We start from the raw sequence: 19,907 nt of genomic DNA, 5'->3' as shown, positions 1-19,907 counted from the left end.
TCCAATGCCTTCTACTCTTCTCTTTCTATACTGTTTCTTTCTCTCAATAATTATCAGCTCCCATGAATTCAATGATCTTCTCTATGATGATGTTTCTCAGGTCTACTTGTCCAGACCTAATTTCTCTCTACCCTCCAGACTCACATCTTAAACTCTCTGCTAACTGTTCACAACTGGATTCATTATCTTTTTTCCCTAATGCCTTTTATTATTGAGGGCACCATCATCTTCCAAGTCAACTGGACTCAAAACCTACTTATTCTCAACTCCTCACCCTGCATATCTAATCTTTTGTGAAGCCCTGTCAATTTTAACTTCATTACTTTGTCTACAACTCCCTTTCTCTTCTGAGACTGCCAAATGCAGATCCTTTTCATCTCACATCTGAACAGCTGCAATATGCAGTAGCCTGCAGGGTGGTCTCCCTGCCTCAAGTCTCTCCCCACTCACATCTATTCTTGACTTGACTGTCAAGCTAATCTTCCTAAAATATAAGTCTGACTATGCTACCATCCTTCTTCCCAATTCCTGCCACTTTCAGTAAACATCTTTGACTCTTTATCATGAGAGATGTTTTATCCTTCCTTCTCAAAGAAAATCATGACATCAGGGAGGTGATGCCATGACAAGCACGTGAATTGGATTTGAGTGAAGGGGGCTATATTAAATCATCAGTCTCACTTTCTCCTCTGGAATCATCTAGGTCCAATGACCAGATATGAATGAGGTCAACTGGAGATGGTCTTGGATGTGAGGCAGAGTTAAGTGAGTTGCCCAAGGTCACACAGCTAGTAAGTATCAAGGACTTAAACTCCCTTCTTCCTGACTCCAAGGCCAGTGCTCTCATCCACTGCATCACCTAGTTGAATATCACCTCTGGAATCAAGTATAAAATCCTTTATTTGGCATTCATAACCTGGTGCCCTCCTCCCTTTCCAGTATTCTCATACTTATTCCACAGCTTCTCACCCCCTTCCACATATATTGCATGATCTAATGATACTGGTCTCCTTGCTATCCCTTGAATAAGACATTTCATATCCTAACTCTGGTCATTCTGACTGACTTCACCATGCTTGAAATTATACCCCCACCCTTGCACCCCTTATTTCCTTCTCTTGCCTTGCCTGACTTCCTTCAAATCCAAGCTAAAATTCTACCTTTCATAGAAGCCTTTTCCTTTCTTCTTAATACTAGTTTTGCCTGACTAATCAGTGTATGCTGGGAGGAATCCAAAATATTAATTTGGAATATATGAAAAGTGAAAAACAAAAAAAAAAACCAAACACCAAAACTCTTTCATGTGTTACCCAGACTACTAAGGGCAGTTCAGGTACAGTGAATAGAGCATCTGGCTTAGAGTCAGGGAGACATGAGTTCAAATCTGACTTCTGACACTGATTAACTGTGTGACTTTCAGCAAGTCGCTTAACCTTATTTTCCTCAATTTCCTCATCTGTAAAACAATCTAGAAAAGGAAATAGCAAACTACTCCAGTATCTTTTGTCAAGAAAATTCCAAATGGGGTCATGAAAAGTCAAACATAACTGAAACAATGATAATAACAGCAATAACAATAACAACTAGGCTGCTAAAAAAGAATATGAGCTGGTAATTTTTGATATTTATTTATATACTTTTTAAAAAAAAAAGTTTGATCCAAAGGACAGTTCAGAGAAGCAAAGATTATTAGAATCTTAGATCCTTAGGTCACAGAACTTCAGTATCTTTAAGTTAAACTCTTAGACTTATAGAATCTCAAAGCTGGCAGAGACCTGATCATGGACCTGATCTCTACCTACTGGAGGTAAACACTATACCCAGTCTCTTACCTTCTAGATGCTTGTAATGGTGAGTGATGTCTTCTCTTTGATCACTGCCTACAGCCTTTGTACTGATCATTAAGCCCACCACCATAGTAGCGGTATTCAATCTTTCATTGCTCCCATCTTCTCTCTTTATCCATTCTACTAAATCTGCATTAATTTCAGCAAAGACGAAGGGAGCATCATACTTGGTATTCACTTCACCATTCTTGATGGCTTTGACTGAAGCTGGACCACAACAGTATGTTCCTAAAGAGTTAGAAAAACCATGAGTGCTAAAGAAGAGGCTTTTGTGAAGTGGGATTGGTCTTTCTTAATAGAACCACCTAAAATGTATGGTTTTCAGAATACCTTTCCCTTCTAATCCAACTTTTTCACACCTAAAATTCCCTCCATTGGAGTATCTTTCTTACAACTTAAAACTTTTATTCCTGCTCAAATATACATCTCTTGGCATTCACCCCAAATAAATTAATCAACTGGAGAAGGGGAAAAAATTCAGGGGAGTCAATGGTCTTTTGGAAGGAGCAATGAACTGGCATTTAGGAAAACTGATTTTTAGATCCAGTTCTGACATTAACTTTCTATATTCCCCTGGGCAGATCACTTCCATTCTCTGGACTTCAGTTTTCCTAATTGTAATATAAGTATATTAGATCAGACTTAAAGAACCTCACTTTTTTTTTTAGTTTTTGCAAGGCAATGGGGTTAAGTGGCTCGCCCAAGGCCACACAGCTATGCAAGTATTAAGTGTTTGAGGTTGGATTTGAACTCAGGTCCTCCTGATTCAGGGCTGATACTCTATTCACTGCACCACCTGGCTGCTCCAATCTAGTTTTCTTTTAACTTCCAAATGTCCTTCTGGGACTGGATTTTTCTGGACCTGATCTAGACCTGCTCAATTGACTTTAGGGAAGGCATACTTGGTATAGGTGATCGGAAAGGCCCCTAGTCCTTCAGGTTCTGTGATTAGCTGATCAGATGTATCAGAGGATCATTGATTGAGATCCTAAAGGAATCTTTGTCTAATCACAGCTAATTTTGCAGATAAGGAGTAGGAGGATCAGTAAATTAAAAGGATTTGCCCAGGGTCACATGGATGGCAGGACTGGGAGAATCCAGATCCTCTGAATCCAAACCCACTGGGAGCACTTAATTCTGCTACAGCCTCTGAGAATTGCCAAGCACCAAGAGATGAAGTTCCCTAGAGGGAGATTCCAACATTTATAGGTGGTAACATATTGTATGCTTGGGCCAATGGCCCATAGGTTCAAAGTCTTTGGAACCAGAAGGAATCTAAGGGATTATCTAATCTACTCTCCTCATTTCATAGGTGAGGAAACTGAGTTCCAGAGAAAGGTTAGATGACTTGTTCAAGGCCACCCAACTATCTCTGTCTGTCATCTCAGGACTCTGTTCCATTATGTCATGTTGTATCTTTTGCAAGAGGAATTTGTAATTCTTTTAGTGGGAAGGTACATGGAGGCCTATTCAAAGGTTCTGACCCACTTACCTTCACTTTTTTCCTGGGGAGTTGGATCAAGAGCTTGCCAGCCATTGAACTCTTGCTTTAGATCAGGACGGGTCATCCAGACTTCAGTCCAACAGTGGTAGTTCCTTAAAAATTGTTTTAAAAAAGAGAGAGTTGACCAAACCCCAGGAAAAGGTACTAACATCTGAGGGCTTATAGAATTACACAATTGGAGTTGGAAGAAATCGCAGAAATTATCTAATTCAACACCCCCCCAAGGAAGATTCCCCCTACAATATTCAATATTTCCAACAACTGGTCTCCCAGCTGGGTCATCCAACTCCCAACTGCAGGTCTCTAATGATAAGGAACTCATTTTCTCCCAAGCTATACAAAGGTAGAAGGAGCTAATTGTTAGAAAGCTTTTTTTTTTATATTGTACCAAAATCTACTTCCTTATATCTTCTACTCATTTGGTCCTAATTCTTCCCTTAGGGGGCCTAGCAAAATAATTCACTATAAAAGAACCAATAATTCACTATAGGAGAGTATTTTTTTTCTCTGCCTCATTGTGAAAATGAAGTAAAGTCTAAGATAGCACAATGCAATTTCTAGCAGATTAAATTGAGTTGAAAAAATGTTTTGAGGATGGGCCAGGGCATCTGGAACTATCTTCATGTCTATCTCCTAAGGACCCTAGGGAAGCGAGATTTGTGATTACAAAATTGTCCATTTGGGGATGACATTTTTGTCATTGCAGCATTTCATGAAAACTGAGATTTATTTACAGGATCAAAGAATTAACATTGGAAAGTATTTTGAAGACTGACTAGTTCAACACCCTCATTTTGTAGATGAAAGAAGTGAAATTATTTGTTCATTGTTTCACAACTAGGAAGACAGAGACATAATTTGAACCCAGGTTCTCTAACTCCAGATCCAGTACTACTCATGGAGGGGTTGTGATCTGTATTGTAGAGGGAAGGGCATAGAAAGATGAAGCTCAATTACTCATTAGTTCTAGTGTTATCAAGACCCAGATTGAAAAGTTTCCTTCTCAGTTAATAGCTATCTAGGTCCCTAGAATAAGCCCCTAATTCTAGGGAGACAGTTCCCAAAGTGCCACTGATCATAACTGGAAGTAGGAGAGATTGTGTATGACTCCCTGAAATTTTTCCCTACTACTGAAGATAAGAACTTTATATGAATGTCTTATTGAGGGTGACAAAATAGTCAATGAATGAATGATGAAGTCAAGAGTTTACCCCCACCCCTCTCTCTCTCTATATATATATTTATATAGTGTTGTAATTGGTTATGACTCTTGCTGGTATTCCAAGGCACCAGAACACTGAAGGAAAGCCAGAAAGAGATGGGTACAGAAGGGTTCCTTCTGCTCATTTAAAATGGGAGCCTTGGGTAAAATATTTTCCCTCTCAGTTTAAATTTCATCATTTGTAATAAAAAACCATTCAACAAGTATTTAATAAATGTCTACTATGTCACTCTATATATGCATATATATACATACATATATATATACATATATATATATGTATATATATATATATATATATATATATACATGAAAAAGGACAGCTTGTATTCCAAACCATGTCCTTTGACTCTAAATTCATTGTTTTTTATACACCATCTTTCATTCTTGCTATCCTTTTCCCTTCAATCTGGGAGTTTCTGATAAACAAATTCATTCAGTTTAATTAGGTACTTAAAGCTCTTACCCTGCTTCTAGTAGAATTGGTATTGTGAAATAGGAACCTGCCAGACCAAAGGAATAAAATGCTATTGGTGAAATGTAAGGCATGCATGAATTATCTTCTGGGCATTACTAAATTACTCAAATTAGTAACTCACTATTTTTTACTCAGCCTCCTTATAAGGCTGGCTCTGAAAAAGACCCCAAAATCCAGAAAAGGGAAGGTGTATGCCTCCAAAGACCACTGATCTGGGAGCATATAGACTTTTCTAACTCTGACATTCTATTATTCTAAGAGTGCTAATTTCCTTATCATTGTTGATCCCCATCCCCAGTAACCAGTGGGTGTTTTCCATCTTCCTAGTGCATCCTAGGATGAAGCCCAGTAGAACCCTTATTATTCCCTCCCCTCCCCTGCCAGCTGTAACTTACCATATCATTTCACTCATATTCCATAGCGTTTCACCTTTCTCATTTCTGTATATTTCGATGGACAGGTTAGCATTTGAATCATGGGCTGATTTGTAATTGGTTATGACTCTTGCTGGTATTCCAAGGCACCGGAACACTGAAGGAAAGCCAGAAAGAGATGGGTACAGAAGGGTTCTTTCTGCTCATTTAAAATAGGAGCCTTGGGTAAATTATTTTCCCTCTCAGTTTAAATTTCATCATTTGTAATAAAAAAATTTAACAAGTATTTAATAAGTGTCTACTATATGTCACTATGCTACTCAAAGGAGATAGAATGAATGAAACTATTTGCAAGAGTAACAACAAAGTGGTTGGATTCTGTGACTTCCAAGTTTTCTTCTAGCCCTGTTTTCTCTGTCCTAGGGTCTTTTCCATTTTATACTTAGATGCATCCAGTTTTGATATCCTATTTTTTCATGTTTGGTATTTTATTTTTCCAATTATATTATGAAAGCTTTTCAATATTCATCCATTTGATATGTATAAAGTTACATCTTTTCTACCACCCCTCCCTTCACCACCTTCCCCTCAATGGTAAAAACAGTCTGGTAAAAATTGCACATGTATATTTTCACTCAACATGTTTACATATTATTCATTTTATGTACAAGGAATTAGGGCTAAGGAAAAAGAAAGAAAACCATGGATAGGAAGGAAAAACATAGGAGAAGTTTTTAAAAAAGTGAACATAGTATCCATCAGATTCTGTGATTTTTGGGTTTTTTTTCTTCTGGATGTCCTAGACTAGTCCTATTGTACTAGATCTCTGAACTATTGAGAGGAGCTGCATCCATCCTAATTGATCATCTCATAATATTGTTGTTAATGTGTACAATGTTCTCTTGGTTCATTTCCTTTACTCAACTTGACACCCTATATTTTATATACTAAGGTCCCATCCCCCTCTATGATTCTGTGTACTACTATTCTCAGATTCCTTCTGCTCTAACAGTCTAGGTTCTAGGGTCCAACTCTTCCAGGTGACATTTCATGAAAATATTTCCGGATCTAATGTTCTTGTTTTTGTTTTTGTTTTTGTTTTTGTTTTTGTTTTTGTTTTTGTTTTTGTTTTTGCAAGGCAAACAGGGTTAAGTGGCTTGCCCAAGGCCACACAGCTAGGTAATTATTAAGTGTTTCAGACCGCATTTGAACCCAGGTACTCCTGACTCCAGGGCCAGTTCTTTATCCACTACAGCACCTAGCTGCCCCCCAGATCTAACATTCTTGAAAGCCTTCAAGTTATCTTTAAATAAAAACAAGACTTTTCCCCAGTTGATAAATGATCAAGGTATATGAACATGTAGTTTTCAGATGAAGAAATTAAAAGCTATCTATAATCATGAGAAAAACTGTCTTGAATCACTATTGATTGGAGAAAGTCAAATTAAAACAATCTGAGATACCACCTCATACCTTGTCTAAGATGACAGAAAGGGAAGGCAATAAATGTTGCAGATGTGGGAAAACTGGAATACTAATGCATTGCTGGTGGAGTTATGAACTGATCCAACCATTCTGGAAAGCAATTTGGAACTATGCCCAAAGGGCACTAAAACTGTACATACTCTTTGATCTAGCAATACTAAACCTATATCCCAAAGAGATTATAAAAAAAGGGAAAAAAACCAACATGAACAAAAATATTTATAGTAACTCTTTTTGTATTGGCGAAGAATTGGAAATTGAGGGGATATCCATCTATTGGGGAGTGACAAATTGTGGTATAGAAATTTAATGGATACTATTGTTCTGTTATAAATGATGAGCAATTGGATTTCAGAAAACCTGTAAAGACCTACATGAACTGATACTGAGTTAAATGAGCAGAACCAGGAAAACATTGTACATAGTACCAACAGTATTGTATGATGATCAATTATGATTGCCTTAGACCTTCTCAGCAAAATAGTGGTCCAAAACAATTCCAAAAGACTCATGATAGAAAATGCTATCTATATCCAAGGAAAGAACTTTGGAGTCTGAAATGCAGATCAAAGCATACCATATTCATATTTTTTAATATTTGTTTTTTCTTTCACATGCTTTTTTCCCCTTTGTTCTGATTCTTATTTTACAACATGACTAATGTGGAAATATATTTAACATGATTGTACATATGTAACCTATATCAGATTACTTGCTATCTTTAGGAGGGAGGAAGCAAGGGAAAAAGGGAAAAAATTTGGAATTCAAAATCTTATAAAAATGAATGCTGAAAACTCTTTACATGTAATTACAAAAAATACTATTAAGCAAAAATAAAAGTCCCACAATATTTTCCTCCATTTCACCTAATTCAAGTGGTACTCCATCAGGCTACGTGAGGAGGCCTGAATCAATCAAATCAATAAACATTTACTAAGGGCCAGGCACTGGTGCAAGACACTGAAACCAGAATGTATATTAGTATTGCTTCTTAGTTGATCTCAACCAGGAAACCTGAGATTATTTCTTCTGACAGAGGGAAGTATAAGATGGGGGTGGGGGAGAGAATATTGGGAAGTGTTAGGAGAAGAGCAAGTAAATCTCTGCAAAGATGGGATCTTGGTGACTAGTCAGTTTATTTGATAAGTCTTTATTAAGCACCTGTTACTGTGCTGAGCTATGGGTACTCAAAGGCAAAAAACAGTCCTCACCCTTGGGGAAATCACAGTTCAATGGGGGAGACATTAAAGAAACAAAGAAGTACAAAGAAGCTATATAATGGTTAAATGGGAAATAATTAACAGAAGGAAGTCACTAGGGTTAGTTGTGTGAAGTAAAGTGATAGCTTTAAAAAAGAGGATTAAAAAACTGTCAAAAATCACCACTTCCCCAGATATGACATTTTTAATGGGACCTATGCAGTTTCTGCTCAGATATAGAGGAAATGTAGTATTGAGTCAGTCCAGAGAGAAGGTTGGAGAATAAAGAATATACTCTGCAGTAGCAAGACCAAGTGAGAACTACTCCCCCTGGACTCCAGTCCAAAGCTCCTGATCTCTCTTATACTAATATCACACATGAAGATGGACCATCAAGAATATGAATGATAAAAACTCACTTTTCTATAGTAATTTAAGTTTTCCAAGATGTTTTCTCTATAAGAATCTTGTGAGGAAGAGAATTCAAAAATTATCATTTCCATTTTACAGATGAAGAAACTAAGATTTGGATAGGTACTTGTCACATCTTAGAAATATCAGAAGTGAACCATGAACCAATGTGGTCTTAGCTTCCGATCCATTATATTAAATGTCACATGGAAGGAGGAGGAAAGATTAAGTTTTGAAATGTAGGGGTGGTAAGAATTCAATGGGGAAATTGTATTTCCCATTGATCTCCACCCTGCTTCATGAATACAACCTATTTCCAAACTCCTTTGCTAGGCATTTCAAAGTCTTTCAATAAAGTGATTCTTTTCTAGCATCCCAGCCTAATTGTGTATAACTTTCACACAATAAATAGATCTGCCAAACTGACCAATTCATCGTCTCTTGAATACAAATAACAATCTCCTATAAGCTCATACTGTCCCCAGTGCCTGGTCTGGACTGTCTCCCTCTTTCTGCCTATTGAATTTTCTTTCATTATTTATAGTCTTGTACAAATACTAACTCCTCCAGATAATTTCCCCTGACTTTCTTCCCCCCTCCCTTCTACACCATTACTAATGACTTTCCTCAAAGACTTCATTAACTAGGAAGTTCTTTCTGTACTTCTCACACACATTATGTAAAATTATATATATTAGAGTTTCCTGTATTGGTCTATCTTCCAACTACATTATAAGTATCATAAGGGCAGAAACCATGTCCTATTTAACCTTTGCATCCCCTCCAGTCCAATCATAGTGCTCCATACACAGTAGATACTTAATGAATATTTGTTGAATGGAATATAGTTATCTATATATTCACCTTATCATCCTACTAAACTAGAAGCTCCATGAAGATTGGGTCTATCTTAATTAACATTTATGTCTTTCCCATTGCCCAGTAAGGTACTCTATGTAGAGTAGGCACTTAATAAAATTATTTTTGAGTTGTATCATTGTTTTATATCTAGACAGTTCTCTGTAGTTGAAGAGTAGCAAAAGTCAACTTTTAGAATAGGAAGTATTCTTTGAATTCATTAGTGCCTTCCCCACCCTCCTTTTGCTATAGAAGACCACTGTATCTGGAAACTTATTGGGGGCTCACCTGTGCAAGCCACAGCAGCAAAAACCCAGCATTGGCCATATTTCACTGGATAACATCCACTCTTCTTCCACCTTCTCAGGATGTCCACACTTCCTATCCATTCCATGGGACTGATTCCCTCCTTGTAGTTGTTATCCCAGCGACCATATAAGATTCCCTTGTCGTCATTACAGTTCACCTGAAACAGCACCAGGTGTCAGAGACCCATAAGGAAAAAAAAACACAAATTGGGCTTGCCATCTCCTGACCACCAAATCTGAGAATGAATTCTAGAGAGCTTAGTAGCACAGCACAACAGAGGAATCTGAAAGACTTGAGCTAGAATCCTACCTCATATTTTCTAACTTTATTACTTCCCAGTCTCAGTTTACTCATCTGTAAATGGAAATAATAATACTACCTACTTCACAGGGGAAGATCAGATGAGGTAATGAATATAAAGCATTTTGTAAACCTTAAGGCATTCTAAAAATATCAAAGCTAGGAAGGGACCTTCTATTATAAAATATCAAAGTCAGAAGGAACCTTAGAGATCATCTTGATCATCCCCTTCATTTTACAGAGTAGGAAACAGGCCCAAAGAGAAGAAGGGACCTGCCCAAAGTCACACAGAGGAAGAAGACTGACCCTCTTGATCTCTTCCATTTCTAGGTCTTCCACAGTTCTGTGCTACCTGGTGGCCAATTATTACAAGGTTCACAATGAAAGTGAACTTAGGAAATGACTATTATAAGTACCAGGAGAATGAGTGGGTTGACAGGAACAAGAGCAAAATAATATTGTGAGAAGTGACTCACAATCTGGGAGGAGCAATGAATAAATGGACAATTGTTCCTCCTGATTCCTACCAGTAGTATCCTCTAAAACACTAAAGGGACTAGGAACACTCCTGGGACCACTGTCTCCCCTATGACCTAAGCAAATACAGAAATCTATATTGTGACTAGGGTAAGTATTTGAAAAATGAATAGCTGAGATATACTGATGGTACTTGAGGATACCCCATCCTGGGAATTGGAGTGGGAAGGGAGTAGATGAAGGGACTATTTGGGATATTGTTCTCCTCACCATGGCACTGATGACCCGACTAATGTAGACAGGGTTGTTGCGCCGCGAACAGTCACGACCAGGATCCTTAAGGAATTTGGGGTTCATGTCTAGGAGTGCAAAGCAGATATCTATGATCCCATCTTCAAACTGTGACCAAAATAAGAGAAAATGTAAGATCAATGGATAGCTATAAGACTAGGCCAAGTTTTGTTGAGTGGAGAGAGGAAAGGCCTAGGTGCCCTGTGTCTTACCTAAAGTAATGTCTTGGGGAAAAGGATAATTCACTATTTAGTTCTGCCCACAAGGGATGTGGATGCAATTATATTTCATGGTCATCATGCACTTCATGCATTATTCCACCTAAACACACACACACACACACACACACACACACACACACACACACACAATTTTGCTTCTGATTTTTTCCATGCTCCCCATCCCTCCTCTCTGTTGACCCTACTTCTATACTTTCTTCAAGTTAGCTGTGCTAACTTTCCTGGATCTCTTGACCTGGATCTAATGTCCTGAGTTGGCCTAGCACAAAACTGATGTACCATATAATTTACTTTTTAGAAACATAGACTTATAGCTGGAGAGGGCAGATCCCTCAGAGGGGATTTAATTCAGCCCACATATGAAGTAATAAAATGGTAAAATACTTCCCATTCTATTGAAAAACCTCTGGTGATGGAACTCACTTCCTCCCAAAGCAGCATATTTTACTTTGGAATAGTTCTAATTGTTTGGAAGTTTTTACTTTTGAGAATTTTTTTTTTTGGTAAGGCAATGGGGTTAAGTGGCTTGCCCAAGGCCACACAGCTAGGTAATTATTAAGTGTCTGAGCTTGGATTTGAACTCAGGTCCTCTTGACTCCAGGGCTGGTGTTCTATCTACTGCACCACCTAGCCACCTTGAAGTTTTTACTCTTACTGAGTCAAAATCTGCCTCTTTATACTCTCTAACATTTGTTCCTCATTCTGTTGTCCCAGGCTAAGAACAAGTCTTCCCCAGAAAGGCCTTTCCAACATAGCTAGATCCTAATTAATGTGAATAATGGATCTCCTGAAGTGGTTGCATTATTCAAATTTGTACTCTTAAATTTCCATTGGGGTGGAGTCAATTACCATATTTTATATAATTGTTAACTTAGAATAGTGTGAATCCAGATATATGTGATCTCTTCTGAGGATTCATCAGTCACATAATTCAGGACCTGATTGTACCTGACAAACATTTCTCATAGTATTCGTCTTATAGTCCCTTCTATTTTTCTGTATGTATAAGTTGTCTCAATTTTATGATGGCTAATATTGCTTTCTAAATATATCATATGCATAAAGCTTTGTCAGCTTAACAAAATTGGATTCTTGGGGCAGCTAGGTGGAGGAGCAGCTAGGTGACACAGTGGATAGAATACTAACCCTAGATTCAGGTGGACCTGAATTCATATCTGATCTCAGACAATAATTACCTAGCTGTGTGATCTTGGGCAAGTCACTTAACCACATTGCCTTGCCAAAAAAAGAACAAAATCAGCCTAAATTCTTCAGAGTCTTTTTATGCCCTGACTACCTTCATTCCCCAGTGTTTAGTAGATAATGTTAGGCAAGTGGTGTTCAAATGCTCATGGAATGACTAAACTCTAACTTATTGAGTCAACTTGGACAGATTATTTCTCTGGCCTTAACTTTTTCATTTATAAAATCTGGAGTTAATGAGTCAAAAAATAAGTGCCTACTGGGCTCAGAGAATCTGTGATCCATGCTGAGAGAAGACACAAATTCCTGCCTTCATGTAGATTACAGACTAGGAGAGTTGGACGAGATCATGGAATCAAAGAATGTGGGAACCTTAGAAACCCCTATTCCATCTTTTTCTTTTAAGAAATAAGAAAACAGACCCAGGAAGGGAGAGATTCTATAGCAAAACCATGATAGAGCTGGGACCAGAAACAGAGTTTCCTGACTCCTAACTTGGGGGGTAGCTAGTTGGCATAGAAGATGAAGCACTGGGTCTGGAGTCTGAAAGCTCATCTTCCTGAGTTCAAATTAGCTTCAGATACTAGGTATGTGAGCCTAGTCAAGTCGATGAATCTTGTTTGCCTCAGTTTCCTATTTGTAAAATGTGCTGGAGAAGGAAATGGCAATCCACTCCAATATCTTTATCAAAAAAAAACCCCAAAACAAAAAAACCCAAACAAACAAACCCAAATAGGGTCCCAAAGAGTCAGACATGACTGAAAAAAAAACTAAACAATAAACATTTATCAATAGAAATTTTCCTATCTAGTTAAAATTAGAAAAAAAAACAACTGAAGCTTCTAATCTTTTGATATTTATCTGTTCCTGTTCTCCTCCCCTGGCTACTCTTAGGTCTCAACTTATTCATAGAGATTTATGGCAATTTTTTATGGCTTAATCTAATGAACAGAAGCAGAACCAACTTATAAATATTTATAAACCTCCTGCTATCACTCTATGAATATTAATGACCACAGGCTACCAGGGGGTTCCCTGAACAGTGGCCACTGAAGATTCAAGCTACTTCTCTTTTTCCGAAATAGAAGCCAATGAGAGGAATGTTCTGGGACTCTAATCCCCTCCCCATTCTCTGCAGTCCCTCACCAGCCAATGCACCTCCCTTGTTGTGAGAGAGCTGCCACCATTGGTCAGCCTCAACACCTACAATGCCCGAGAAAGGCAAAAGAATCCTACCCAGGATGCAGAGCTAAAAAGAATATAGTGGTCTTACCCCTTCATTTTTACTGTTGGGGAATTTGAGTCTCAGAGGGGGTTCATAGAACAAGGGGATTTAGAATTGCAAAGAACTTTGGTGGAGGCAGGGGTGGGGTCATCCAGTTTAACCCCAACATTTTTTAAGAGAGAAACAAAGGCCTTGAGAGGACAGTGGACTTGCTCAAAGTATCTAAATGGTAAAGCTAAGAGAAGAACCTAGGCCTCCTGCCACCCCAGAACAGGGCTCTTATCACAATCCCATTCTGTCTTCAGAGCTTCCTTAGGAGAGGCCCTGATCCTTGGTCGAACTGGGGTGACAAAAACACTTTGGAAACCTTAAGTCTTTAATGGGAGCTGTTATTTTTTCTGTGAGCCCAGTTAGGGTTCGTAAGATGTTCCAGCAGCACCATCCCCCAGTAGAAAAAGAAGGGAAGCCCAAAGCATGCTCTGAGCTCTAGGGCCAGGATCGATGTCAGTCTACCCATCAATAGCTTTGTCATTTCTTCATCAGCCCAGGACTTGCTCCATTCTGTCTCTGAGACTCCAGATGAGTCTCCAATCATTCAGTCCAATCCAATAAACTTTCTTAATTAGATGCCTGCTAAGTGAAAGCTATATATTGAGCCTTGGAATCAGGAAGAACTGGATTTAAGTCCTGGATTGGACTCAGATTATCTGTGATACCCTTGGCCCCTCTGCAGCAATGTCTAAGACCATAAAATGTAAAATATTTATGATCTGAATGTCTGCAGGGAGATTTTGTATCAGGAGCTCCCACTATCCAAACAAAGCATCCCAAAGAAAACCTCCCAAAGGTTCCCCACCTGTCCTCTAATTCTAAATTCTCTGATTCTCATGCCCCTTCCAGTTCTCACAGTCTATGTTTTGTGTTCAGAAGATTCTTCTAGATGACATTCTATGTTCTATAATACAGAGAATGTATATCATAAAAATTCCTCTCAGGTCGTTTACCTTGTCCCTCAGGTTCTCTGGGAGTAAAAATGATTTCCCCCAGTTAAGCTAGTACAAGTCTTTAAATCCTTCAGTTTCTGTTAATTCCCAGACCCTACCTCAGGCTCTAGGGGCTAAAGAGCCAGGACTAGAGATCACCTAGTACTAGGGTGGGCACAAAGATAAAAACATCCCTTATCTCTAGTTGTCTTAAAAAACAATCAAACAAAAAAACCCAACAATAACAACAATAAAATTAAACAATTTGTGAACAAAATCTATATTTCTTTGCATTGTTGTTAGGTGCTTATGAAATATTATATATTATACTTCTCTGTATTTCATATTCCCATATTAGACTTTCTCAAATGCAATTACTGTCTTCTTGAAACTTTGTGTCTTCCCTTATTACTGAGCACAGACCTCTACATATATAGCAGATTCTTGATAAATGTTCTAAAATTGAATAATTAATAAATGAATGAATGTGTGAGAGAGTAAATTGTTGCAGGTAGGAGGTTAATGCCTTTTTTCCCAGTTGGTTGAATTTGTTGACATACTGGGACACTGGGAAAAGCCATGATCTAGGAATTAGGAGAACTGGATTTCTATTTCCTGCTCCTAGCATCAGACCCTGGAGTTTTACTTTCTGGGCCTTGATATCTGTATCTCTAACTGTGTAACAATAATCCTTACACTACCTATTTCCTCCCTTTCTTCCTACCCCCATCCAGGACAATTAAATGGATCAAAGGATCAAGTGCAGAGGAAGCCTAGAAGGAAATTTATTTATTTCTCAGTTTTCCTTGTTTATAGCCTATTGTACCTGGGTTATAACTCCATTTACCTCTCTCCCCCCTTCTGCACTATATTAATTGGAAGAGCAAAGAGGATTTTAGGAGGATCAAAACTCAACAAAATTCAATGGCTTTGATGAAAAAAGGGAGGGATGGTAGCTGAGAAATAAGCTTTTGGCATGTGGATAGAAGGCTAACTCTGGATAGGAGTGTCAAGAAGAGAAAAAAAAGGGTAGAAGCATGGGGAGGGTAGCCAAGGATTCTGAGATATCTGCCAATGCTGACAACCTGAGACCTGGGGGGGGTGTCGTCTTCCTTTACTGTATTTCTTTATTTTATTTGATGCTATTTGTTGCCTGATATGCTGGCCTCAACAATCTTAGAAAATCATTCCTTTGATCTAACTGCGTTACATTGTAGATAGATTAAGGGACCTCTCCTCGACTCAGTGAAAGTCTTTGGTTTAAGAAATTCCTAATATCTTCAGAATGAGGTTCAGGCCACCCCAGGAAGAAACTCCTACAAGTAGATTATTCTCTGTCAGAGAAGGAAAATAAAACAACCCTTCAAAAAGTATGTCAAGAATATGAGGAATATTTAATAGCTAGGATATTTCCCTAACACCATCAGTACATGACATTGGCCATGGACTGAGCTCTGTTGCCAACCACAGATCAAACTTTGGCACTAGACATCCACTGGGTCCTACCCCTGGCCCCAGGGTCCTGACCCTTCTTCCCCCCTGCATGAACCATTCCTTAACCATAGTTGTGCTTTTTGGCTACAATATGGATTGGGATAGGAGGATTAAATAAAAGTTGTTGAGATGGCTCAGTGGAGACTCTCTCCATTGTTAAAAACCAAGTCCAAACAAAAATTCATACCTTACATGCCACCCATGGTAGGTCAGTAACATTATCATCCTGTGGGGAAGAGGGCAGAATGGCAGGATGGTATGTTGCTGTTATCTTTCCTTTCTTCCAATCTAACAGAGTCTTTTCTGCCTGCCTGACTGGCAAGTCTAAAGGACTTGTATTATATTGGGTGTATTTTATCTGACTGGGTGGTTCCCTGGCAGGATGGTTCAGTTAAGGTTCTGGAGCTCCTCCTATTCATCTCACCCTTAGCATTCAGCTATATTAGCTCTCTTGCCTCTTTGTAGAAGTGGCTCACTTGTTTATACCTCTTGACTGCTCTGCTTCCAAGGGTTTCTTGAGGCTCAGAAGGGTTAATTAATCATATAAGGTCACATGGTCTTTATTAAGACCCATGATTTCTGCAATTCCTTAAAAGCCCTTTTCCTTCACTTCTTTTAGCACCACATATGGAAGAATATATTTCAGCTGTTGACCAGAGTCAGGAGATTTGGCTTTGAGTCTTGGCTTTGCTTTCACTCTTTGTGTGACCTTGGGAGACTCCTCCCCTCTCTGGATCTTGTAGTCCTCATTTTCAAAATAGAGATTAAAAATATTTGTTTTACTGATGTCTAAAGGCCAGAGGAAGAAATGAGAATTTTAGCTATGAAAGGGAAAAAACTGAACAAGGAACCTAGAGAAGTAACAGAAAGGAGAATATTCTGGAAAGATGGTGGGATAGGTTAGAAAACTTTTGGCTCCAAATTTCCTCCTCACAAAAAAAGCAGAACCTGGCCTCAGAGCAGCAGAAATAAACTCAGGTTAAAGGAGTTGTGCTTCTAATACCATCTGAGAAGACCCCAGGAAAGACCTGACCTCCAGAGATGGAGAAGCAACCTTCATGAAGTACAAACCTCCCCTCCAACTATGCAGAATCAACAAACAAGTCCTGGGGGTAACTTGGTTGAGAGGCAGCATCAGCCTTAGAAAGTTTCATCTTTAAGACAGTTTGGGGGTCTGCTTGTTGAGAAGGAAATAATTACAGGACCTTCCGCTGTTGAGGGTCTCAGCCAACAGGGGCCTGCTCCTTCCTGCAGTCACAGCCTGTTGGCTGTGAACATCTGCAGGAGAGTAGAGTTGCTGGCTTCAGTTCTGGTGTAGAGAGGACAGCTGTAGTTTGCAGCCACTATTAGTCACAGGGAGCAAGATCACTTGTAGAACACTGTGGGTGGGGGCTCTAGCCTTGGCTTAGGAGTGGAGAGGAAAGCCCAAGATAGGGTCCTGAGACACACCTCAGAAAATAACAGTAAGAAAGATCTGAGGCTATGAGCATCATTCCCCATACCTCAGAATTAGAACTTGATCACACTAATAGCTACTAAAAAGCAAAAATTTTAAAAATGAATAAATAAAAATGAGTAAGCAAAGGTGAAAGAACCCAACCTTAGAGACTTACTATGGGGATAGAGAAGAGCTGGGTTCATTCATATTCAGAGGAAGATAATGGAGCTTAAAAAGTCACTCCTTTTTCAATGAGAAACATCATATGGTCCCAAGCACAAAAAGAGTTTTTGGAAGAACTTAAAATGGAATTTAAAAATCAAATAAAGAAGATTGGGCAAGCGGAAGCTAATGACATTCTAATATACCAAGAAATCAATAAAACAAAATCAAAAGAATAGAAAATTAGAGAAGAAAGTATAACATCTCATCACAAAAATGACTAATTTGGAGAACATCAGGATGAAATAATATAAAAATATTAAAACTACCTGAAAGTTATGATTTAAAAAAGAATCTTAGTATAATATTACAAAAATTTTCAAGGACAATTGCCCTTAAGTTCTAGAAGAAAAAGGCAAAGTAAAAATAGAAAAGATCCACCAATCACTATCTGAAAGACATCCCAGGAGGAAAATTTACAAGAATATAATAACCAATTTTAAAGGTTAAGGATAAAATTTTGGAAGCAACAAGAAAAACAAATTTAAATATAAGGATCTACAATAAGGATTACATAAAGTCTAGTGGCTACTACATTGAAGGACAGTAGGTCATAGAATACTATATTCCACAGAGTAAAAGCTCTGGGATTATGTCCAAGAGTAATTTACCCAGCTAAATTAAGTATAATCCTGAGTCAAAAAAAAATGAACATTTAACGAACTCAAAGACTTTTATAATAAAACCTCCAGAAATTAAAGTTTGACGTATATAAGAGAAATATAAGGCAAACATTAAAGACCTATTATAAGGGACTCATTAAGCTCAAATTGTTTTCTTTGTATATATAAAAATATTAGTGGTATTCCTATGCTTGTCATCATTATTTCCATAATTTGAAAGAATATCATGAACTGAACTGAGAATGATGGGGGTGATTCTAAAAAATAAAACTGCATAGGGAGAGAGAAAAAGGAGCAATTATCTCATCCAATGAGTCATTAAAGGAAAAATTAAGAGGGAACAACATATATATATATACATATATATACATACATATATATATATATATATATATATATATGTATATAAAAGTCTTCTGAATTCAGAAAGAAATAAAAGGTGAAGGGAATAGGGTGAAAGGATAAGGGCAGTTTTCTTAAGATAAAGGAATAGGAGGACATAGTGTGTAGAAGTAAAGCAGAGAAGCTTAGAAGGCTAATGAGGAAAAATATGAAGGAGGAAAATACACAACAAGAAATTGTAGCTTAGAATGTGAATGGAATGAATTTAGCTCTATATTGCTTTCAGGAAACATGAATATGAGAGATACACGCAGAAAATTAAGGGCAGGAATAAAATTTAGTATGTAAAAAAAGCAGGGACAATTATCATGGTCTCAAAATTAAAGTTAAAATAGATTTAGTCAAAAGTAAAAAAATTGAGAAACTACGATGTGTCAGCAATATTGTTCAATATTGTTTTTGACCATTTAAAGTAGCTAGATAGTATAAAATATTTGAGCATATGCCTGCCAAAACAGACATAGGAACTATATGAACATAAACTTAAAACACTTTTTATACAATAAACTCAGAAATAATTGAAGTAATATTTATTGTTTATAGATAGGTAAAACCAATAAAATATTTTAAAAAGACATACCTAACTATTCAATGTCATCCAATTAAATTACTAAAAAGCTATTTTACTGAGTTATAAAAAATAATAAAAAGTTTATTTTGGGAGAACAAGAGGTCAGGAACTTCAAAGAAACCAGGAGAAAAATGTAAAGGAAATAGATCCAGCAGTATTAGACCTTAAACTATATTATAAGGTTAAAGCATTATTGAATTGTAAAATGAATAATTTCTATTATTTTAAAATAAAATTTTCTTCAATAAATATCCCTATGTAGCCAAGCACAGAAAGAGGCAGAAAGTTGGAGGAAAAACTTTCATAGACAATCTCTCAGGATGTGATTGGGTTGAAATATTTTTTGGGGTATGAGAAATGATGAGCAGTTGATTTAGAAAAACATGGAAAGACTTGGACTTTTGAAGGATGATGCTATCCACTTTCAGAGAAACAGATGATAGAAAGAAATAAGCATAAATATATGCTTGAGCATACACATGTGCATATATATATTATATATATATATAATATGTTTATAGATAACTATGTATATGCATATATGTCCATGCTTAATTATAACTTACTTTAGGGTGAGTGCAGATGAAGGGAGGGGAAAAAATGAAGTAAAAAGTGCACAACAGAGAACAAAATAAAACCAACAATGATGCAAAGAAAAGCTGAACTGCTTCAAAAACAATGTATAATATTTATTATATAGATTTTCTTGAAATGGAAATATATTGGTTTATATTGGATCCTCTCTTATGGTC

The 19,907-nt window shown here is 37.5% G+C and overlaps 1 protein-coding gene across 1 annotated transcript in view; it reads right to left on the bottom strand.

Moving 5' to 3' along the window:
* Positions 1-19,907, bottom strand: part of TGM2 (transglutaminase 2) — a 58,191-nt gene that overhangs the window by 13,389 nt on the left and 24,895 nt on the right. The window contains exons 5-9 of the mRNA XM_074211909.1: positions 10,735-10,863; positions 9,667-9,844; positions 5,447-5,582; positions 3,340-3,443; positions 1,833-2,075 (exon numbers count right to left, since the gene is read on the bottom strand). Of these exons, the coding sequence (XP_074068010.1) occupies positions 1,833-2,075; positions 3,340-3,443; positions 5,447-5,582; positions 9,667-9,844; positions 10,735-10,863 (790 nt within the window). The remainder of the gene's footprint in view (positions 1-1,832; positions 2,076-3,339; positions 3,444-5,446; positions 5,583-9,666; positions 9,845-10,734; positions 10,864-19,907) is intronic.

The sequence above is a fragment of the Macrotis lagotis genome, chromosome 1, assembly GCF_037893015.1.
Source record: "Macrotis lagotis isolate mMagLag1 chromosome 1, bilby.v1.9.chrom.fasta, whole genome shotgun sequence".
NCBI lineage: Eukaryota > Metazoa > Chordata > Mammalia > Peramelemorphia > Peramelidae > Macrotis > Macrotis lagotis.
Note: the sequence above shows the minus strand (reverse complement) of the source record. Positions and strands in the feature narration are given on the sequence as shown.